Source organism: Pan paniscus, chromosome 5, assembly GCF_029289425.2.
Source record: "Pan paniscus chromosome 5, NHGRI_mPanPan1-v2.0_pri, whole genome shotgun sequence".
Classification (NCBI taxonomy): Eukaryota; Metazoa; Chordata; class Mammalia; order Primates; family Hominidae; genus Pan; species Pan paniscus.
The window spans coordinates 70,216,810-70,237,506 of NC_073254.2; the positions used below are offsets into that span (position 1 = coordinate 70,216,810).

The 20,697-nt window shown below is 33.7% G+C and overlaps 1 protein-coding gene across 1 annotated transcript in view; it reads right to left on the reverse strand.

The window, feature by feature from the left end:
• Positions 1–733: 733 nt before the first annotated feature.
• The window catches only part of BMP5 (bone morphogenetic protein 5), a 124,314-nt gene continuing 104,350 nt past the window's right edge, over positions 734–20,697 (reverse strand). Inside the window, exons 5-7 of the mRNA XM_003828929.7 lie at positions 7,551–7,627; positions 6,101–6,211; positions 734–2,777 (exon numbers count right to left, since the gene is read on the reverse strand). Coding sequence (XP_003828977.2) covers positions 2,628–2,777; positions 6,101–6,211; positions 7,551–7,627 — 338 coding nt within the window. The 3' untranslated portion in view covers positions 734–2,627. The remainder of the gene's footprint in view (positions 2,778–6,100; positions 6,212–7,550; positions 7,628–20,697) is intronic.

Consider the following 20,697-nt stretch of genomic DNA (forward strand, 5'->3'; position numbering starts at 1 on the left):
ATAATAGATTGAGCACTGGACTGAATGGTTATGAGATGGTTACTTGTGTTTGGGAATGAGGATTTCTTCTGCCTTGAATGGAACTGGAACATAAGCTAATTATTCATTGTAAATGTCTTGGGAGATGATATCTGCCAGCTTGTGAAGTACCCAGTAGACTCTGGCTTGGGTTTGATGATGATGATACTAGGATTATAAAATGACAGTTCTTAGTTGAGAAAAAAATAATTTTGGATTTTCTGCCTGTGTTTTCTTAATTTCTTTAGTTTAATGTAGACTATTTTTGCCTCAGTTTTAAAGAATTTGAATATTTATGATTTATGCCCTTCTATTTCCAAAAAGGATTATGGCCACTTTACAAAGTAAAAACAAGTATAAAACAGAAAAATTAAAAATAAACAATCAAAAAAGTGAGTACATCATTAACGAACTCAAAAGACCTGAATGAAGACCTGTTAAAATAGGTCAAATTATTCTGGTGTCTAGTAAGAGCTTGAGTATCACCAAGGTGATACTAAGAGTTTACTGTAATAGTTATTAGAAACTAATGTGACGAGTATATGTGCGTATTATACTACACATATGTAATTTTAGAAAATGCAAAAGCACTGATGCCAATTACCTCCCTTCTAATATGAAAAAGAACAAATGAGGTATTTCTCCATTCTAATTATTTTTTGCTATTTTTAAAATTTGTTGTTTGAACAGATTAAGAAAATCTTTAATTCATGGATTGTTGCTTTGCACATTTAATAGTGAGATAATTATTAACAACACAAAAAACAATTTTGGCAATTAAGAACAACATAAAGAATCATGTGATCCACAAACAGTTTACATTTGATAAATATTCTTATTGTCTCAATTTATGAAATACTTACATTTTGTATTCCTTTTAAATAAAGAACCAAATCAAGAACAACAGAAATTAGCATCCGTTTAATATATTTTAAAATATGGAAATATATTTAAACAGCACATTTAAGGAATAAAACAATAGACTTCCATTTCTTATTCTCTCAATGGTACACCATTAATTAAAAATATATTACTTAATGTACCCCTTAATATAGTTACTGTCAAATTTTCTTTAAGATAAACTGTATTTCAAAACAACATTTTAATATACCCGAATTACAAACAAAGCCATAACATTTTTGAAGACATTTTTGGTATACGTTTGGTTTGAAAGATCCAAAAGGATGATTAATAAATGGTGCTTTATGAATACTTTAGATTAACTGTAAATAAGCCTAACCACAGAGTCACCATAAATAGCAAGTTGTCAATCTAAAGATCATTCTTCAAAAAGTCAGTGTGTGTTAAAGAAAGGCCTTAGAGGGCATTCTAATAGATAGAGAAAATAAATTAATTTTAGAGGGAAGAACACACATGCACACACAGACACACACACACACACACACACACACACACACACAACAGGACCTTCCTGTTTGGAATTATTTGTGCTTGGAAGAAGGTTTACAAAATCCCTTTACAAAATAAGGTTTTCATTGAGCTCACTCTCAAAGATATGAAAAATGAATTTCAGCTGTTCTTTAGAAATGGCAATTCTGTCAAAGCCATTCTGGGACTTTTGGTAATTTCCTCCAGTTTAGTTTCAGTGCTTTTACTTCTAAATAAAATCCCTTGCATCACATCGATCAGCAAACTCAGTTATAAAGGAGAGCTAAAGAAAATGGTTCTTTCGGCATCTTCTGCTCTTGTACATTTTATGCATGCAGTGACTCTTGCCTGTGGGGAGGAAAGTGGAGCACATGTAAATGTTTCTTTATTTTGGACTAGGTTTTTAAATCTGAAAAAAAAAATTCTGCAGCAGTAGTGTTCTAGATAATAGGCAGACATGATTTATTTGAGGTAAGAAGGTTGTACTACAATTAGTGTTAACTTGGAAAGCTATGGACACAGGCTCAAGCCTGTCTCCTGAAGCTTTGAGCTCTTTGCAAAATCTACAATCCACAAGCCAAAAAGGAACATGCTCCTACAGTTACACCACTTCTGTTAAAGCAAACAGTTAAAACAATTCTGTGCAATCTTTCAGCTTCTATGTTCTGCCTACCGTTTATTTATTCAAATCCAGTTCAACATTTCACTTTATCTAATAAAGCAGGAACTCTAAAAGAGAAATTGTGTTTATCCAAGAGTTTTTGTTTGGGTTGTTATTTTTTTTAAGTCTTATTTCTAAATAAATATTCTATCATGGTTTTCATTGGCACAATATAACTAAATTATTCAATTTCCTTCCACAATATTAAACAGTCAAAGGAGTTCTGTCTAATCTCAGAAAATTATATAAAATTGTATTAGAAAAAAATGTTGAAATGGAATTGAATGGACTCAGCATAACCCATTGAAAATTAGACTAGATGATCTATTGTATAATGCAGTGGCCTATGAAATAGATTTTATTGATAAAGCCTCCACAAAAGAGAATATATACCTTTAAATAAATAAAAATGACTATATACATGATATTGTACATAGGAAAAGAGTCAAAATGAGCCAGACTAATTTTAGGAAATTCCCCGTTTGTCTGAAAGTATGCTTTTTATTGCAGCCATAAACCTTAATACAGATCTTTTTGTTATTATCAATATTATTTAATATTAGTGGCAGCCACATGAGCGTACTACCATATTTCTATATTTTTTCAAAATGACATTGGAGCTGTCATCAAAGTACAGAACAGAGATGGCATTTAATTTGGTTGGAGCACAACAAGGCTTTGGTACGTGGTCAGGAAACATCAGATGAACCTGGGAAAGAAAAAAGGTTTTGTTTTATTAAGAAATAAAATACACATTCTTTTACAGTTTTAAAATGGTATGCTTATTTTATCACTCATAATCAGGCACACCATTAAGCTGATCGCCCTTCTCCCATTTATTCCATGACTGGGGTGGGGGACTGAAGGATGTATTCTTAAGCATTAACACCTGGAATCAACCCAGCCAATTCAATTATGTGTTTGAACCTTGAAAAATATCTCACCAAATAAAGAAAACTTCCTCTATAGAATATTCAGTGGAAGTTTTCCTAGGGAAAGAACACAGCAACTAGCACTTTGTTGCTTTTAGTTGAAATGACTATTTCTATATATATCATGAGGAATATGGAAGTTACAAGAGCAAATCAATGAAAACACATAGTTGCAGAAAGATTTGGATCTAAGAATTATCTTTTAAAAGGAAAATTAAGCAATAAATCATACATTTTATGCCAACTCTTAATTTTCCATGGTAAAAGAAGCATAAAAATCATAATAAAATAAAATCCACGTATAATCCAATACTTGCCTTAAAGCAATGATTTCAGCTCTTCATAGAATTTTTTTATCACATTGGCTGGAGTTTAATATCCATTTACTTTTTTTCTCCCTTGCCTGCCCCCTAGACAAGTGCCAAAAAGCAGGCTAAGCTAAATCAGAAGCAAAGGGCCTAGAGACTTTACAAATGAACATCCACCTCCCCAAAAGCCTAAAAAGGTGTCTGTACATGAAAAGTGAAATGCTTAAGTAAAGGGTTGATAATAATTTTGATCAGACTGGCAGTCTGCCTATGATTTGAAATAATTGAGCAAAGAGCCAGAACACAGTTCCCCCATTTCCCACCCACCTATTTTGGCCCTTCCCCCAGAGGAGTTTATGGGAAATCCCACTGATGAGTCTTACGGGATCCACAAAAAGCAAATACAGCCTCTTACAGTTTTGGCTGTACAACGTCCTGGCTGAAATGATATAGGGGCCTTGCATGTGGACACAAACAGCAGGAAAAATGAGGTGATCTGACATGAACTTGAAATTTCCTAAGACCTCACAAAACTAAAAGTTGGATAGTTTCTACAAATTTCTGATGCTGCTTATGTCCTTCATCAGCTTTATCTTCCATAACCCACACATACATGATTGATAATCCTGCTGTTTCAATGGCCTTGGCAGCCTAACAGAAAAAAAATGGATTGTTCTTGAATGGTTTCTCAATATATTAGACACAAACATGCTTTCCTCCGTCTTTTTGTTTCATGTCCTTCACAGAACAAACATAAAGCGTGCACAACACCAGGGAAAAAAAATCAAACTTCCCGTGTATGCTCCAGTTTTGCAATGACTTATGTCCTACATCCCAGGGTAGAGATACAGAGCAGACTCTTGTTCCAAGTTTGTGTCAGATTTTTTTTATATTTGTTTTTTGATACTTTACTATAGCCATAAGAGCTGAAAATATGTATTTATTTATTTTAAAAAAGAAAAAATGAGAGAAGGGGGAGTATTTGACAAAGGGTATTTTTCAATAAGTAGGCATTGCTTAGCCTGAGGGAATCTTTGATACATTAGATCCATATCTAAGGAAGCAAAAGTCTGCTTTCATAGTCATCAAAATGATGATAAAAAGAGGCAAAGAACTTTCTGAGAAATTAAGTAGTATTACTTCAACTGATAGGAGTTATTCTATGACCTTACAGAAAGACAGTGATCATGAAGTTCTCTTCATAGGATGAAACAATAGTATTCTTCTTTATCTGATATACTTTCATGTCAACATGAATTCTCATATACAAAGAGAAAAGTTAGCTTCTTAAAAATTCTTTTAGTGGTAGAAGTTTGAATGCAAAACATCCATCCTTGCAAAGCCTACCTACACTCCACACTCCTGGAAACACTATTCCATATAAAGAAGAGCTTAAATTTACAGATAGCAAAGGTGAAGTCATATCAGACTTTAAATCCCCCTAGAAATTTACTCTTTACCTTGTATATGGCACTAAAGTAGGCATTCTCACTGGTCATGAATCAATAAAAAGAAGAATATTTATAAATCATTTATTATCAAAATGTATATTTGCTTTATCTTTCTGTTGCTCTCTAGCCCAAGGTTATTTCCAGTCTTTGATAACGTTCATGCTCTAGTTGTTATAGATTGCACTTTTTGGTGTCTAGATATTCTGTAGTATTTTATGAAGTCAATAAAGATGCCAGTAAATATCAAGTCATTCAAGTATCTGCTTTTGCCAGTTCACAGATATCATTGTTTATTCCTTAATTCAGCTTTCAGTTTTAAATTAATTGTGGGGGAAAATAGCAAACTTATGGAGAGTCGAATCTTCACAAATTCTAAGAGTAATTCTTTCTTTTTCCATAAATAAACCTCACCCACAAAGACAGGATTTTCTACTATCTACTTTTCTCTTACTGGCGTCCACCAAATAATTCCACTCCCATCAAGCCTTGATTCTAAAATAATGTGTTCTCTCTCATTCTTCTTAAATACAAAAGTTAAAATTTTTATATTAGCCCAAACATTGATTTAAAATTATGTCACATAGTCTGGTATGTTTTCTAGGAGCCTCTCATTTAGTCTTAGGGAGATTGTTCCTCTGCCAAATCGATAGGCCAGATGCTATGAGGTACATCAGACTCTCAATAGGTTTCATGAGCTCATTAGGTAGAAGGCAATCAGTTAATCACGTCAACCCTTCAGTACATTGTTCATAAAAATAAGCCTAGATTATTAGAGATTTAATCACTGCTAAGTTTCTGAGATTGAGGAATAAAGAAAAGGAAGTATAATTTCTACTTTAAAGATTACAGGAGGAGGAGGAGAACAATAAGAAATAGAAATTAGCTTCCTATTCGTATACTACATTGAAGAACTTTTATAATACCAAAGTATGTTATAGAACATTCTTAAATAATTAAAAACCCTCAGATGAAATTTAGTACAGCTATTACTCAATGTTTTTGCAATGATTACTAATGAATTGCTAGGTTAGAAACAGCCCCAGGGAACCTGTGTGCTTAGTCATACTGTGTAATGAACAAACAGTTCAAGATGACCATTTCATGTTATTACTCCAGTTTTCCTAGCTGAATCCTTCTCCATTGTGTAACTGGGATTACTCTAAACCAGCCCGAGTTTCCTGACTATACCCACAGTTGTTACTTCAGCTCTAAAAAGAAACAAATGAGTTTGAGAAGATAAAATAATGCATTAAAAATTGTAAATAGATGCTTTCCTCTAAAACAACTTTATAATATGCTTGCATTCTAAGCTTTTCTTAATCCTTCAAAAACAAAGCTTACCAGAGTCTGAACTATAGCGTGGTTGGTGGCATTCATATGGGCGTTAAGTGGAAAAGAACATTCTCCATCACAATAAAATGCAGCATATCCTTCTGGTGCTATAATCCAGTCCTGACACATACACACACACACACACACACAAAAAAAAAAAAAAACAAGAAAAAATATCACCAAAGTAAAAATTTTTTAAAAATCTTAAAAGTTATTGAAATATATTGTATCTGAATAGGTTTCTATTCTTGGTCCAACAATTATTCTAATGGAATTATCTTCCCCACACCCTTTAATTTTAAGCTGAAGTTTAGGACAAAAGTATAAATATTTTCACAAGAAATTGTCCTCTCTAATTACTCCCAAGGGGTAGTTACGTAAGATATTCATAGTATGTATTAAACATGTATTCATGAATAAAACTATTATAAGAAAATAGCATTCTAAATATTGTTTAAACAGGAAATGATGAACTCTGGAAAGTTCAAGTGAACCCGAAAGAAAAAGGAGAATCAAGTTAATTGAGATCATTCTCATTACTTCTTAAGAACTCATTCTTAGTTTTATAAGTCTGACAACATCCTAAAGCCTTAATATTTTTTCTGCATGCTGTTTTTCTTTCCATTCATGCATTAACTTTATGGTCTCTTTAGAAAAAATAAATTGGAGCAAATTCCTAAAAACTGAACATGATAAATATCGGGAAGCTAAAGAATTGGTACATGAATGGTTGCCTTGATATTTTTCCCACAGAGAAATAAAACTTGGCACAAATGTAGGAATTATTGAGTTATTCATGTGGAAAGTTTATCATAAATTTTGAATATATTTATATTTTAATAGTATTTCTCAATACAGGAACTCATATATGAGAATCCATTGTAATAGAATATTAGGAGAAGTCTTAAAATTTCATTTTAAACTGTCACCACATAGAGCCATTAAAAAATTACTTTGGTGAAATTTTCCTCCTCATCCTGTTTCTAAAGGCTATCCAAAAGATAGCAATACATTTTTAAGTGCAAGAAAAAAAAATGTCTGTCATCTTCCCCATGACAGGGACATTATAGTTGAGGGCTCTATTTCCTAGCCCAATAGTTGGAGACCCTCAGAGGCTTAGTGGAGTTACTTATACTAATATGAACAAATCTTCCATTTACAATAAAATTAAAAGTTTGGAATACTTAAACAACGGCACTCTTTTTTTTCTTTCTAAATATCTTAGTGTTCTATGTCTCATTCAGCGTAGTTTTTTTGTTTGACTGTGACACCTACTAATCATGTTTCAATGGTAAAAGGTTAATTGAGAAATGAAAATAAAGTGAATAAGCCATATTCTAAATGATCATGTCAAAAATCATTGGGTATTATATTGGAAAATTACTGCCAAAGACTATGACTTATTAAGGATTTATGATAATTCAGAAAAGAAGCACCAAAGTTGACTGAAAATTCCTACCTGCCATCCCAGATCCCGGAAGCTCACATAGAGTTCGTGCTTCTTACAGGCTTGTTTTTGCTCACTTGTGTTATAATCTGAAGATAAAAACCACATTTTGAATAAATGGTTGCTTACAGATATACTAATACTTCTTTTGTGAGATCACTGGTAAGATTTTTTAAAGGGGTTTTATTTGAAGTTGTGGAAAAATGAGTTTCAATCTTAAAGTTAGAACTACTTACTAACCATGTGAACTTCAGTCAAGTTACTTGTCCTGAGTTTCTTCTTCTGTGAGATGTAGACAATACCATTTACCTGATGAAGCTCTAACATGGATTCTGTTAGGCCATCTACTTGACAGGGCACAGCGTGGTGTCTGTCGTTCATTGAGTACCATCTGCTCAATGAATACTTATTCATTAATTCATTCATACTCTAGGGGTACTTAATATATTGAGAGAGATTATATATATATAATATTTGTGAAATAACTTGTAACATCTTCCATGAGGCAGATACTGGGATCTTACTTAGCTGATTTTATTTTAATAAATATCTTAACCTCAGGATACCACAAGTTGAGCTTCTAATCATCCCCCAAAATCCTGTCCACCTGTAGACTTTCATTCTTGACTAATGGTAGTTGCCTGGGTTAAAAAATAAAAACCAAAACAAAACAACAAGAATCAAAATAGTTCTCTTTTTTTTCTTTCATTTACACATCCAATCTGTCAGGAAATCTCACACACTATCTTCAATAAGTCCAAAATGCACCTGCTCTCACGCCCTTCATAATTGGTCTTGGTCCAAGACACCATCATCTCTGGCATGAATTACTGCAATATCCTCATTGCTAGTCTCCCTGCTTCTGCCCTTGCTCCTCTATAGCAAACTAGTCAAGTGGACCTTTTAACAAGTAAACTTAATTACATCACTTCCCTGCCAGTCCCTCTATGGTCTTCATATCATTAAGAGTGAAATATTCTCAGAGTGGTTACAAGGCTCTTTACATTTTGGTCTTATTACCCCTCTGACTCATTTGATCCTATTACCCCTCTGACTCTCTCTTCTTCTCCTTCACCTTGCTCCAGCCACCATACCTCCTTGCTGTTTCACTCACAGTCAACCTTGCTCCCACTTTAGAGCCTTTTCTCTCACTAGTCCCTCTCCCTGGATAGCTACATGGCTAATTCCTGCATCTTCATGTCCTTGCTTAAGCAACATCTCAACAAGGCCTTCACTACCCTTTTAATATTGCAACTCTCACCCTGATACACCTGATTTCTCTCACTTTGTTCTGATTTTTTTCCATCTCAATTATCACTTTTAGAAATGCTATGCCATTTCCTCATTTATTTATGCGTGGCTTCTTGTCTGTTTCCTCCCACTAAAATATAAGCTTCATAGGGGCAAGAATCTCGTTTGGCTCTGTTTTGCTCACTGATGTATCCCTAGTGCCAGGAACAGTGCCTGGCATACAATAAACATTCAAAAAAGTATCTGAGGAGTTAATGGACAAATTTCTCATAGTGTTCCATAAGTGATTTGAGGCAAGTGAAATACTAGCATTACGTATTTTGGAATGTAATCTGAATACCCATAACTTTTTATAATTGTTTTAAATTATTAAATACAAATGTAGAATTTCAATCTTGCATCTGGAATAAAGTAAAATACTGAAGAAACACAGAGATTTATGGAACATTTTTCATTCTTGTCTTGTGTTGTGTTTGCTCACATTTTGTACAAATAACATTCGAAAAACTAGTCCACTTTGATTATTTCTAAAATAAAATATTAAAGAAATAAAATTTAAAAATAATTTGTTTTACAGTTTTTGTAAAAGTGTCACCTTCCTGTTTAATTACTCTCAACCTCTAATGAAAGTGTAGGCAAGTTAGAGATCAAAGGAGCCCATCATAGAGGGCCTTGCTTCTCATGGTTACTTCAAGTAATTATTTGTTTAATGTTAATCTAAAAAACAAGCTAATGATTAAATTTTGAAATCAAGGTATTTTTCTTCTAGGTTATTTATTCCTACTATGCAATTAACTTCATTAAAACAGATTAAATAAGTAGATAATGGGAAATGGGGGAGAGAGGATTTATTTCAGACTCTACATTCTGGTTCTTCTTCAGGGAAATATCTCCCTTGCAGCTAACTTTGTTCAGGCAATGGACAAATAACACTTTAACACTAAACATGAAATGGTTAAATTTCCTCATTCGTGTTTAGAGAAAAGAAATAATTGATTCTACTATTGGTTTGTTTTCATGAACTCCTTGATATACAAAATGGGGAAAAACAAATGTTAGCTATGCATTGGACCAGGGGTCAGCAAACTTTTTAAAAGTTTTTTAAACTTATTTAAACTTTTTTTTAAAGAGACTGATAGTAAATATGTTGGGCTAAGTGGTCTCCTTGCAACTACTCAATTTTGCTGCTGTAGTATAAAAGTAACCATAGACAATATGTAAATGAATGGGTGTGGCTATATTCCAGTAAAACTACCTATGGATACTAAAATTTGAATTTCATATGATTCCCACATGCTGCAAAATATTGTCCTTCTTTTCCACGCAAACATTTTCAAATGTAAAGACCACTCTTAGTAGGTCATACAAAAACAAATGATAGGCTTAATTTGGTTATTAGGCCTTACTTTTTCAAACTCTGCATTAGGTAATAATGGGAATATTTATCTATTCATCTTTGTCTTAATTAAAAATATTAAATATGAATAACAACATTGTAGCCAATATCACATACATGTTTATAAGAAAAGCCATAAACTACAAATATGGTTATTTGAATTATATGTATATAAAAAATAAAGAAAATAAAACTTAAAAGTCAAAATATATCTGTTCCATATATATGTCTTTTTATGCAGGCTAAGTGATGTATATAATGTAACATCACATAAATGTAACAAGCAATGAAATGTATAACAGAATCTGGTTCCAAGAGTCTGATTTCATAGAGCATTAGGACCATATGCTTATTCTGTCAGAAATAAAAATTAATGGATAGTGAGTGAAGTAAATGTTGTACCCAAACTAGAAAAACCTGCAGTTAGGTTTACTCTAAATGCTTGGCAGAATAAGCTGTGGGAGGAAGGGCAAGGAAGTTAGATTTATGTCTTTTAAAATACTGATGGGCAGCCTTTAGAAGATTAGTATGAAATGGATATAATTCTACTGTTAATGAGCCTGCCTACAAATGAAGAGTCATGGCAAAAATTATTAAAATGTTCTAAAATCAACACTAGAAAAAGTAAACCAACATGTCTTATCCATAGTGCAAGTGTTATCAATAATATTTCTCTGTTTTGTCTCTTAATAGTAATAATATTAGGAAGCCCATGCCAAAATAGTAAAAATATCGCTAAATACTTTAAGCAAATTTCTTTATGGTCAATTTCTAGATATTGTATAAATTTAATCTTTAGTTTGATTTTCTTTAGTTTGATTCTTTTTGTCTTAGAATAAAATCATGAAAAACAAAATAAATATGTGGAGGTAAAAGTTGGTAAAACACAAAAATTCCTGAATATGATAAGAAGAACACTAGTACACTGTTGGTGGAAATGTAAATTAATACAACCACTTTTTTGATGTTCCTCCCAAAAGTAAAAGTAGAGCTACCATATCATCAAGCAATCTCACCACTGGGTATATATCCAAAACAAAGGAAATCAATAAGTTGAAGATATATCTGCACTCCCATATTGATTGCAGCACTATTCACAAGATACAGAAGCAACATAAGTGTCCATCAGTGTATGAATGGATAAAGAAAATGTGGTACATATACACAACAGCTTATTATTTAGCCATAAAAAGAATGAAATTGGCCTGGCGTGGTGTCTCACACCTGTAATCCCAGCACTTTGGGAGGCCAAGGCGGGCGGATCACGAGGTCAGAAGATCGACACCATTCTGGCTAACACGGTGAAACCCCGTCTCTACTAAAAATACGAAAAATTAGCCAGGCATAGTGGCGGACGCCTGTAGTCCCAGCTACTCAGGAGGCTGAGGCAGGCGAATGGCGTGAACCCGTGAGGCGGAGCTTGCAGTGAGCGAGATGGTGCCACTGCACTTCAGCCTGGGCGACAGAGCAAGATTCTGTCTCAAAAAAAAAAAAAAAGAAAGAAAGAAAGAAAAGAAAAAAAAAAGTCAATTAGAGCAAGATGGATGAAACAACTGGAAGATGTTAAGTGAGATAAGCCAGGCACAGAGAGACAAATAACCCCTGTTCTTAGTCATATGTGTAAGCTAAAAAAAAAAGATCTCCTGAAGATAGGTAGAGAGTGGAATGGTGGTTACCAAAAGCTGGGAATGGTAGCAGAAAGAGGGGATGAAGAACAATTGGTTAATGAACACAAAAATACAGCTTTTTAAAAAACTTACAGAAGAAATCAGTTGTAGTGTTCGATAATATCACAGTATGGTTACAATGGTTAGCGATAATTAATTCTACATTTCAAAATAACTAGAAGACAAGATTAGGAATGTTCCCAATGTAAAGAAATGATAAATATTTGATGTGATGGATATCTTAATAACCCTGATTTGATCATTACACATTGTATACCTCTATCAAAATATCACATGTACCCCACGAATATGTATAATTATTATGTATCAATAAAAACAAATTCCAGAAATCTGCATGGACTGTCAAAGCTCTGCATACTAGCTCCTGAAAAAAACAAATAAATAAACATGGGATAGACTTGCTGTGAACTGGACAAAGACAATCCAGGCCAAAAACCTTCATATACCATTTTTTTTTTCTTCAGAACATAGTATTAGTTTATCAAAGGGATGAAACACAGATATAGCTATAAAAGCAAAGAAAAATCAGAAATAAAACTTAACATTTAACCATGACAACAGCTTCAATGAGCTAAATATGATGATATGCTGCTGTTTCAAAGCAAAAGAGGAGATGTTAGTTTTTTCACTCTTATTTCCCAAAGAGAAAAAGGGAAAAAGGAAGTTGATACCTAAAGCATCAGGACAGAAGACCTTAATTTATTTATAAAAATTTAAAATGATAAATGAATGAAGGTACAAGAGTTGAAAAAGCAGGAATGGTGCTACCATAATGTGAATTTTGATATGACCTTGGGGGTAGAAAAATTCAGGATAAGCCCAAAAATAAATAACAATCCTACCCAAAGATAAGGGGCTTTAGAATGCTACTGTTGCTCTAGCTTAATCATTATCTTCTATACCCAGTGAATTATTCACTTGCATTTACACACAAGCCAGTAGTAAGTACTGTTGTTTATTTTGTAGATATATTAACACAATTTTGTGTTTGTGTGGGTACCAATGTGTGATGCAAGACACCACAAAATAACTCTGTAATGTGTTTGCATAACTCTGCTCAGCAAAGTATCCATGTGGATCATGTAATTAACATCCTCATTTTAGAGCTCCTTGATATAAAAATCTATCCACAAACCTGAATTTGCTAGACACCTCTAAAGGACAGTTCCCTGATGCTTCTTGCTCACTATTTCTACCTCTGACCTCACACTCAATGTTCACTATTTTTGTTAATAGGACCATCAGTCGTCTAGGCCAGAAAATTTAATAAGCTTCTTGATTTTCATTTTTTCCCCTCTGATCCTATATTAAATGGATCCACAAAGCCTCATTAGTTGATCAATTTCACTATTTAATCTAGGTATCCTGTTGGAAGCCCTTTGCACTCTTAGTTGCCTCATACTCCCTCAATGTCCTCTTCTGCTAACCTTTTCTAAAATAACACTTTATCCCTGCTCCTCTTTGACATCTCTGATTTTTTTTGGCTTATTTTATGGAATTTCTTTTTCTCCTCTGCCTGTACTTACAGTGTTGATGTTCCCCAAGGAGGCTCCATCTTATATTTTTTCTTTCTTTGTTTCCTGTGGCATTTGGTCAGCCTCATCCTACATCTAACAATTTGGCTTATAGCTATGTCTTTTCCCTACACATTCCACTTACTCTCAACACTCCCCTCTCCAGAGTCCTGGGTTATCCACCCTCTTCAAACCCCTGCTGGCCTTGTCCAGTGTGTTTTGGTTCTTACATCTCTCTCTCCAATCTATGATCTTCATTGCTTGGAGTATTATACTAGACCCTAACCATTATTTGAGTTTTCTGTCTCCACCCTTGGCATTCCATTCTGCACTCCATGGCCAAAATTAACTTTTTAAAATGCATATCTGGTTATGATTCTTCTTTTTCCAATTGCCTATGCGAAGACATCACTGCTCCTTATCATCACATACCCTACTCTTTATGATTTGGCCCCTTAATAATTTCCTAGCTGATACCACATTCCTCTCACATAAAAATACATGCATACCCCAGCCATTTGACAATGGCCCATGGCTCTACATTTCTACAACCTGAAATGGTTTCATCCATGTCTGTTAATTCTGGAAAATGTCTATTTATTCTCAGATAAGTCCCTCATGTAGTATTTTGGGCCATATAGTTAATATAGTGCATAGCATATAGTTATATAGCATATAATGCTGTGCCTGACATATAATGGGAGTTTATTTGATATTGAATAAATATTATTTATAAGAAATTATACCCAGATATATTCTTCCTGTGGATTTTTCCTAGAGAGAAATTTAACAACAGACACAATGCCTTAATGTCTACTGGCAAGTCTTTTTTAAAGTGTGTAGTTAATTGCTAATATAGATTAGCCAAATTAGGTTAAAGACTAAAATTTCTCTTGCTTCTAAAGTCTCAAAAGATAAGAAATCCTGTGACCACAGGTATGAGTACTTATAAGAGAGAGTGTGAACTTCTAGTTTTCTCTGATGTAAGAGTCTGAACTCCTTTTGTACCAGTTCTATAAAACCAATTATAATGTTCAACACTTAATGAGCATTTGCCATGTACCACTATTTTAAATTAGTTATATATAATAACTCATTTAATCCTCAGAATTCATGTAATCCTGCTCTGCAAGGCAGGTATAATTAACATTCCCACTTTATACATGAGGAAACAGTCAGAGAGAGGTAATATATCTTGTGCAAGATTATACAACTAGTAAGTAGTGAAATCAGTATTAGATATTAAGTGATGGATAGATGATAGATAAATGTATAGATACAGAGAGATAGCTAACGACATATTATATGCATCAACATACTTTTTTCAGGAGGGGTTTCCAGAATTTTTCATGATTCAGGGCACAGATAGCAACTTTTAATATTAGTTACTGTCATAATTATGTGGATTAGAAATATTCTCACTTGTGCAGCATTGCAGGATTTTCAGTACAGCATTTATTTTGAGAGTGCCAACTTGGAAAAAAAGTCTTTTTGGAGTGACATGATTAAATAAACTGATGCCAATACTAAGCTGCGACAGTTGAAAAGTATTAGCTCACATTATTTGAAATATGGCTAAACATTGTTTATAAAACCTGTAAAATATATAATTCATGTAATTAAAAGCATATAACAAAAATACATTCTCTCAAAAGAGATGAGAGAGAGGTTTGTACCCTGTTGATATCAGCATATTAAGGTAATCTATTATGTATGGATTAGGTAAACAAGGGAGAACTTTAGCTTTATTTATGATTTTATTATTTCTAAACACTAAAACACTGTATTAATTATATAATATAAAACGTTCAATGGAAATAACTTCAATTAATTATTTTCTTGTTTTGACTAATATCTGTTGTTCCAAGAGGCATAAATTTACATTGTATTTATTAGGCAAGAGATAGTGCCTATCAAATTTGAGAACAAGAATAGAATGTTTCAATTTTAGTAACTATGCATTTTATCTGATTTACAATGCTTTGACTTAAGATTTTTTAAATTGATGATGGTTTGAAAGCAATACACATTCAGTAGAAATCATACTATGAGTACCCACACAACCATTCTGTTTTTCACTTTCAGTAGAGTGTCCAATAAATTACATAAGATATTCAAAACTTAATTATGAAATAGGCCTTGTTTTAGATGAGTTTGCCCAGCTGTAGGCTAATGTAAATGTTATGAGCATGTGTAAGGGAGGCTAGGCTAAGCTATGATATTTGAGCTTATGGTACTGCAAACTTTATTTGGGTTTATTGGGATATAACCCCATTGTAAGTCGAAGACCACCTGTATACCAAAGACTTGCCCTACGAAATCACCATGGATGTAGGCAAGGCCACTACATGATTGGATTATTTTTCAAAGATTCTCAGTATCCAGCATACAATAGCAATCTTTCTTAGCAGTTCTGTAATGATCCAGGACTTGCCATTTGCCCTGTTAATTCTTTTGGATTCTTCATACAGGCATATGTCAGAGACATTTACTGGGGAGATATTGTGAATTTAGTTCCAGACCACTGCAATGAAGTGAACGTCACAATAAAGTGAGTGTCACAATATTTTTTGGTTTCCCAGTGCATGTAAAAGTTATGGTTACATTATACTACAGTCAATTAAGTGTGTAATTGGATTATATCTTTAAAAATGTACATACCTTAGTTAAAAATAATCTGTTGATTAAAAAATGCTAGTGATCATCTGAGTCTTCAGCAAGTTGTAATCCTTTTGCTAGTAAAGGGTCTTGCCTCAATGTTGATACCTGCTGACTGATCAGGTTGGTGATTGCTGAAGTTTGATGTGGCTGTGGCAATTTCTTAAAAGACAACGATAAAATTTGTCACATTGATTGACTCTTCCTTTCACAAAAGATTCTTTGTGTAGAGTGCAAGGCTGTTTGATAGCACTTTACTTTGTGAAGGCCTTCTTTTAAAATTGGAGTCCATCTTCTCAAATCCTGCCTCTACTCTAGTAAATAAACTTATTTAAAATGCTAAATCCTTTGTTGTCATTACAATTGCATTCACAATATCTTCACCAGGAAGATTTTATATCTAGAAACCACTTTTTTTGCTCGACCATAAGAAGCAACTCCTCATTCATTCTAGTTTTATTATGAGATTGCAGCAATCCAGTCATATATTCAGGTTCCGCTTGTAATTCAAGTTCTCTTGCTATTTCTACCACAACTGCAATGATTTCCTCCACGGAACTCTTGAACCCATCAAAGTCATCCAGGAGGTAGGAATCAACTTCTTCCAAACCCTGGTTAATGTTGATATTTCAACCCCTCATAAATCATGGGTGTTCTTAAATGGAATCTAGAATGGTGAACCCTTTCCAGAAGGTTGCCTAGATCCTTCAGGGGAATCACTATTTATGGAAGCTGTAGCATTACAAAATAAATCTTTAAAATAATAAAACTTGGAAGTCAAAATCACTCTTTCATGCATGGGCAGCAGAATGGATGTTGTGCTAGCAAGCATGATAAAAACCATTAGTCTACTCGTATATCTCCATCAGAGCTCTTGGGTGATCAAGTACATTGTCAATGGGCAGTAATATTTTGAAAGGAATCTTTTTTCTGGACAATAGGTCTCAACAGTGTGCCTAAAATAGTTAGTAAACCATGCTATCAACAGATGCACTGTTCATCCAGGTTTTGTTGTTCCATTTGCAGAGCCCAGGAAGAGTAGATTAAGCATGATACTTAGGGGTCCAAGGATTTTTGGAATGGTAAATGAGCATTGTCTTCAATTTAATCTCACCAGGTATATTAGCCCATAACAAGAGAGTCAGATTGTCAGAAGATTTGAAGCCAGCCATTGACTCCTCTCTAGCTATGAAAGTCCTACATAACATCTTCCAATAAGGCTTCTTAATCTCCATTAAAAATCTGTGGTTCAGTGTAGCTACCTTCATCAGTGATCTTAGATAGATCTCCTGGATACCTTGCTATAGCTTCTTCATCAATACTTGCTGTTTCACCTTGCACTTTTTTGCTATGGAGACAGCTTCTTTCCTTAAACCTCATGAACCAATATCTGCTACTTTCAGACTTTTCTTCTGCAGCTTCCTCAGCTCTCTCAGCCTTCATAGAATTGAGGAGAATCAGGGCTTTGCTCTGAATAAGGCTTTGGTATAAAGGAATGTTGTGGCTGGTTTGATCTTCCATCCAGACCACTCAAACGTTCTCCACATCAGCAAGAAAACGATTTTGCTTTCTTATCATTATTGTGTTGATGAAGTCATACTTCTAATTTTCTTCACGTACTTTTCCTTTGCAGTCACAACTTGACAACTGTTTGTTTGGCACAAGAGGCCTAGCTTTCAATCTATCTGGACTTTCAACATACCTTCCTCAATAAGCGTAATCATTACTAGCTTTTGATTTAAAGTGAGAGATGTGCAAATCTTCCTTTCATTTGAACACTTTTAGGCCATTGTCGGGTACTAACTGAACTTATTTCAATATTGTGTCTCAGGGAATAGGGAACCCAAGAAAAGGGAAAGAGATGGGGTAATGACCGATCGTTGGAGCAATCAGAACACACACAACGTTTACTTCCCATCGTATATGGGTAAAGTTTGTGGTGCCACAAAACAATTACCAATAAATATCAAAGATCACTGATAACATAAACCATAACAAATATAATAATAACAGTGAAATTTTGAAATATTGCAAAAATTACCAAAATGTGACACAGAGAAACCAAGTAAGCAAATGCTGTTGGAAAAAATGTCACCAATAGACTTGCTTAATGCAGGACTGCCACAAAACTTCAGTTTGTGAAAAACACATTATCTTTGAAACACAATAAAGCAAAATACAATAAAACATGGTATGCCTGTACTCTATTCTTTTCAACACTGAATATACTCCTTCAAGCAGTATCACGTTCTGGAGGTTTTTTAAAAAATCTTATCCACTTAGTGCCTTTATATCTTCAAGGATAGCTAGCTTAGAATTTAGCTATTGGCTCCATTTTCTTTCCTCTCATACACAAATTCAAAGAAATACCCTTTGCACTGCCTCAACATGAAACAGGAAATATCTTCCACAATGTGTCTGTTCAACCATCTTGCCAAAAACCTGAAGAGGAACAAGCAGTGCCGGGCAGTTTCTGCAGGAAACCTGGAAGTAATGGTTCTATATACCTTTACCTGAAAAACGAAGTTAGTTTTTCCTATGCTGTCAACACGTTAATTTACTCAACAAGTATTTTGGGGACTCCTATTCTGTGCTGGTTTCTGTTCTAAGCTCTCCCACAGGAATATGGAAGAAAAAAAGAACATCGGGAAGTCAGAAGGAAGAATCGTTGAAGTAGAAAAGAAATGTGATAAAGATAGCAGAAATGACTTGGGTTTTAATTCTTCTGTACTAATGGAGATTTTCAACATTTGATAACATGCTTTGCAAAAAACCCAGCAATCAGGCAAACAGGCAATACAACTTTCCTCCCTAACTCCATCCCCACCCCACCCCTTCTTATCCATAGAGCCTTTGCACAATATCTTATTGTAAAATCTTGTTACTATTACAACTTTGTTATTTATATTTGGATAATTTTTAAATTTCACTGGCATTTCAAGTCTCTGAAGTATCAAATTTTCTGTTTATATTAGCATTCCCTTTCCTTAAAGCCTTGTCTTTTAGACCAAATCCTATGAGGATTTTCCCAGACTGCTTGATTACTACCTATTGAAAGGTTAAGTCTTATAGACACAAACCAGCTACTTTCTTTCTTCTTCTTATCAAAATATGAACACACTCCAAAACCATCTACCACATATTTCACAGAAATGGTTGCCAATGACAAAATTTCAAAAAGAAAATATTGGTCTATATTAGAATAATTTTGTACTCTAAATGGTGTTAGGAAACTGGTGAAAAGTTACGTGATTTCTGCTCCATGTGTTTTATTCATCTCTGCTTATAGATGTACATTTGTTCCTTGTGGTTAGGAAGAGAAGATAAATAGAGTTAACCAATAGGGAAAAGGACTTTGATGATTTCAGTCACCGGAACACCTCTGCCAGAGTCATTATGAGCTCAAATAATAAGTATGTGACTTATACTTTTCCCTTTGTAATTTCCTCCAAAATTATTTACTATTCTATTCAAGGTTTAGCAAAACTTTTTCTTAATAAAGTCTGCTACATTAAATTAAAAACATTTCAACCAAACTTAGAACCATTCTACATGAAAAGAAAAATATACAAGTTTGACAGCCTAGTATTTACCAGGAAGAAAAGGTCTTAGAAAGTTATTTTTCTCCATCTTTCATATTAAGTAATTACAGCTTTTTGCCAAACTAAATATCTTGTGAAGATCTTTAAAAAATAGCGTTGTAATAAGGCACTAGTGTCATGCTTTACTAAAAGTGGTTAAATTTCTTTGTTGGAAAATTATTTTAAAACATCACCTTATAAGCAGCATTTAATTCAGTATAATGCAATTCCATACAGAAATCTTCCCTCCTGCTTCTGTTGCTTGCCACACAAATAGGACTTCTAACATGATTCTCCTGGTGCCTACCCTTTAGGAAAAGTCCAATGAATTCCACCTAGTAGTTTTATGGAGCATCTCTGAGCAAATAAAAACAAACAAATAAAGGTCGTCATCTATTTCTTATCTAAACACTCATGCATGTTTGAGTAATAAATAGCTGCTGTATGACCTGTCATTTTCAAGTAACCTGAGAAAAATGAAGATTTTAGGAATAATGACAAAGACTGTTTGAAGTTAGAATTTCAATTTGCTAAAATAATATATATAGGAATCATGTATCTTTTGCTTATTAGTTCATCCATCATGCCTGGCAGAGTGCTATGCATAAATTGGCCATTATCACAGAAGAATGCATATTTGACAAATAGATAAGTATGTGATACTACATTGAGATGTTCCAGGATGAGTTCCCCCTTCAAATTTATTTTTATACATGAAATCAATTTTTGGACTAAAATAGCCACCATTTTCATCTAACAGCTTACTGTTTGCATCCTGGACTAAACAAGGTACTTCTTGGTATAAATAATACGATTAAGCCACTACAAATTTTGGCAGTTAGATGCTTTCTGATCAATTGAAATTTGATCCCTCTATAATTAACAGATTAATTTGCAAAGACTGACATGAATTGTGCATTCGTAATATTTTGTTGAAAGACTGTGTGTGTGTGTGTGTGTGTGTGTAGACACACCTGAAGAAAATTATCTAGATAATAGTCCTCCAAATAATGAAAAGATAAATATTTTAATCATTGTCTTCTTATGTCTTTCTCCTGCTAATCTCAGAAA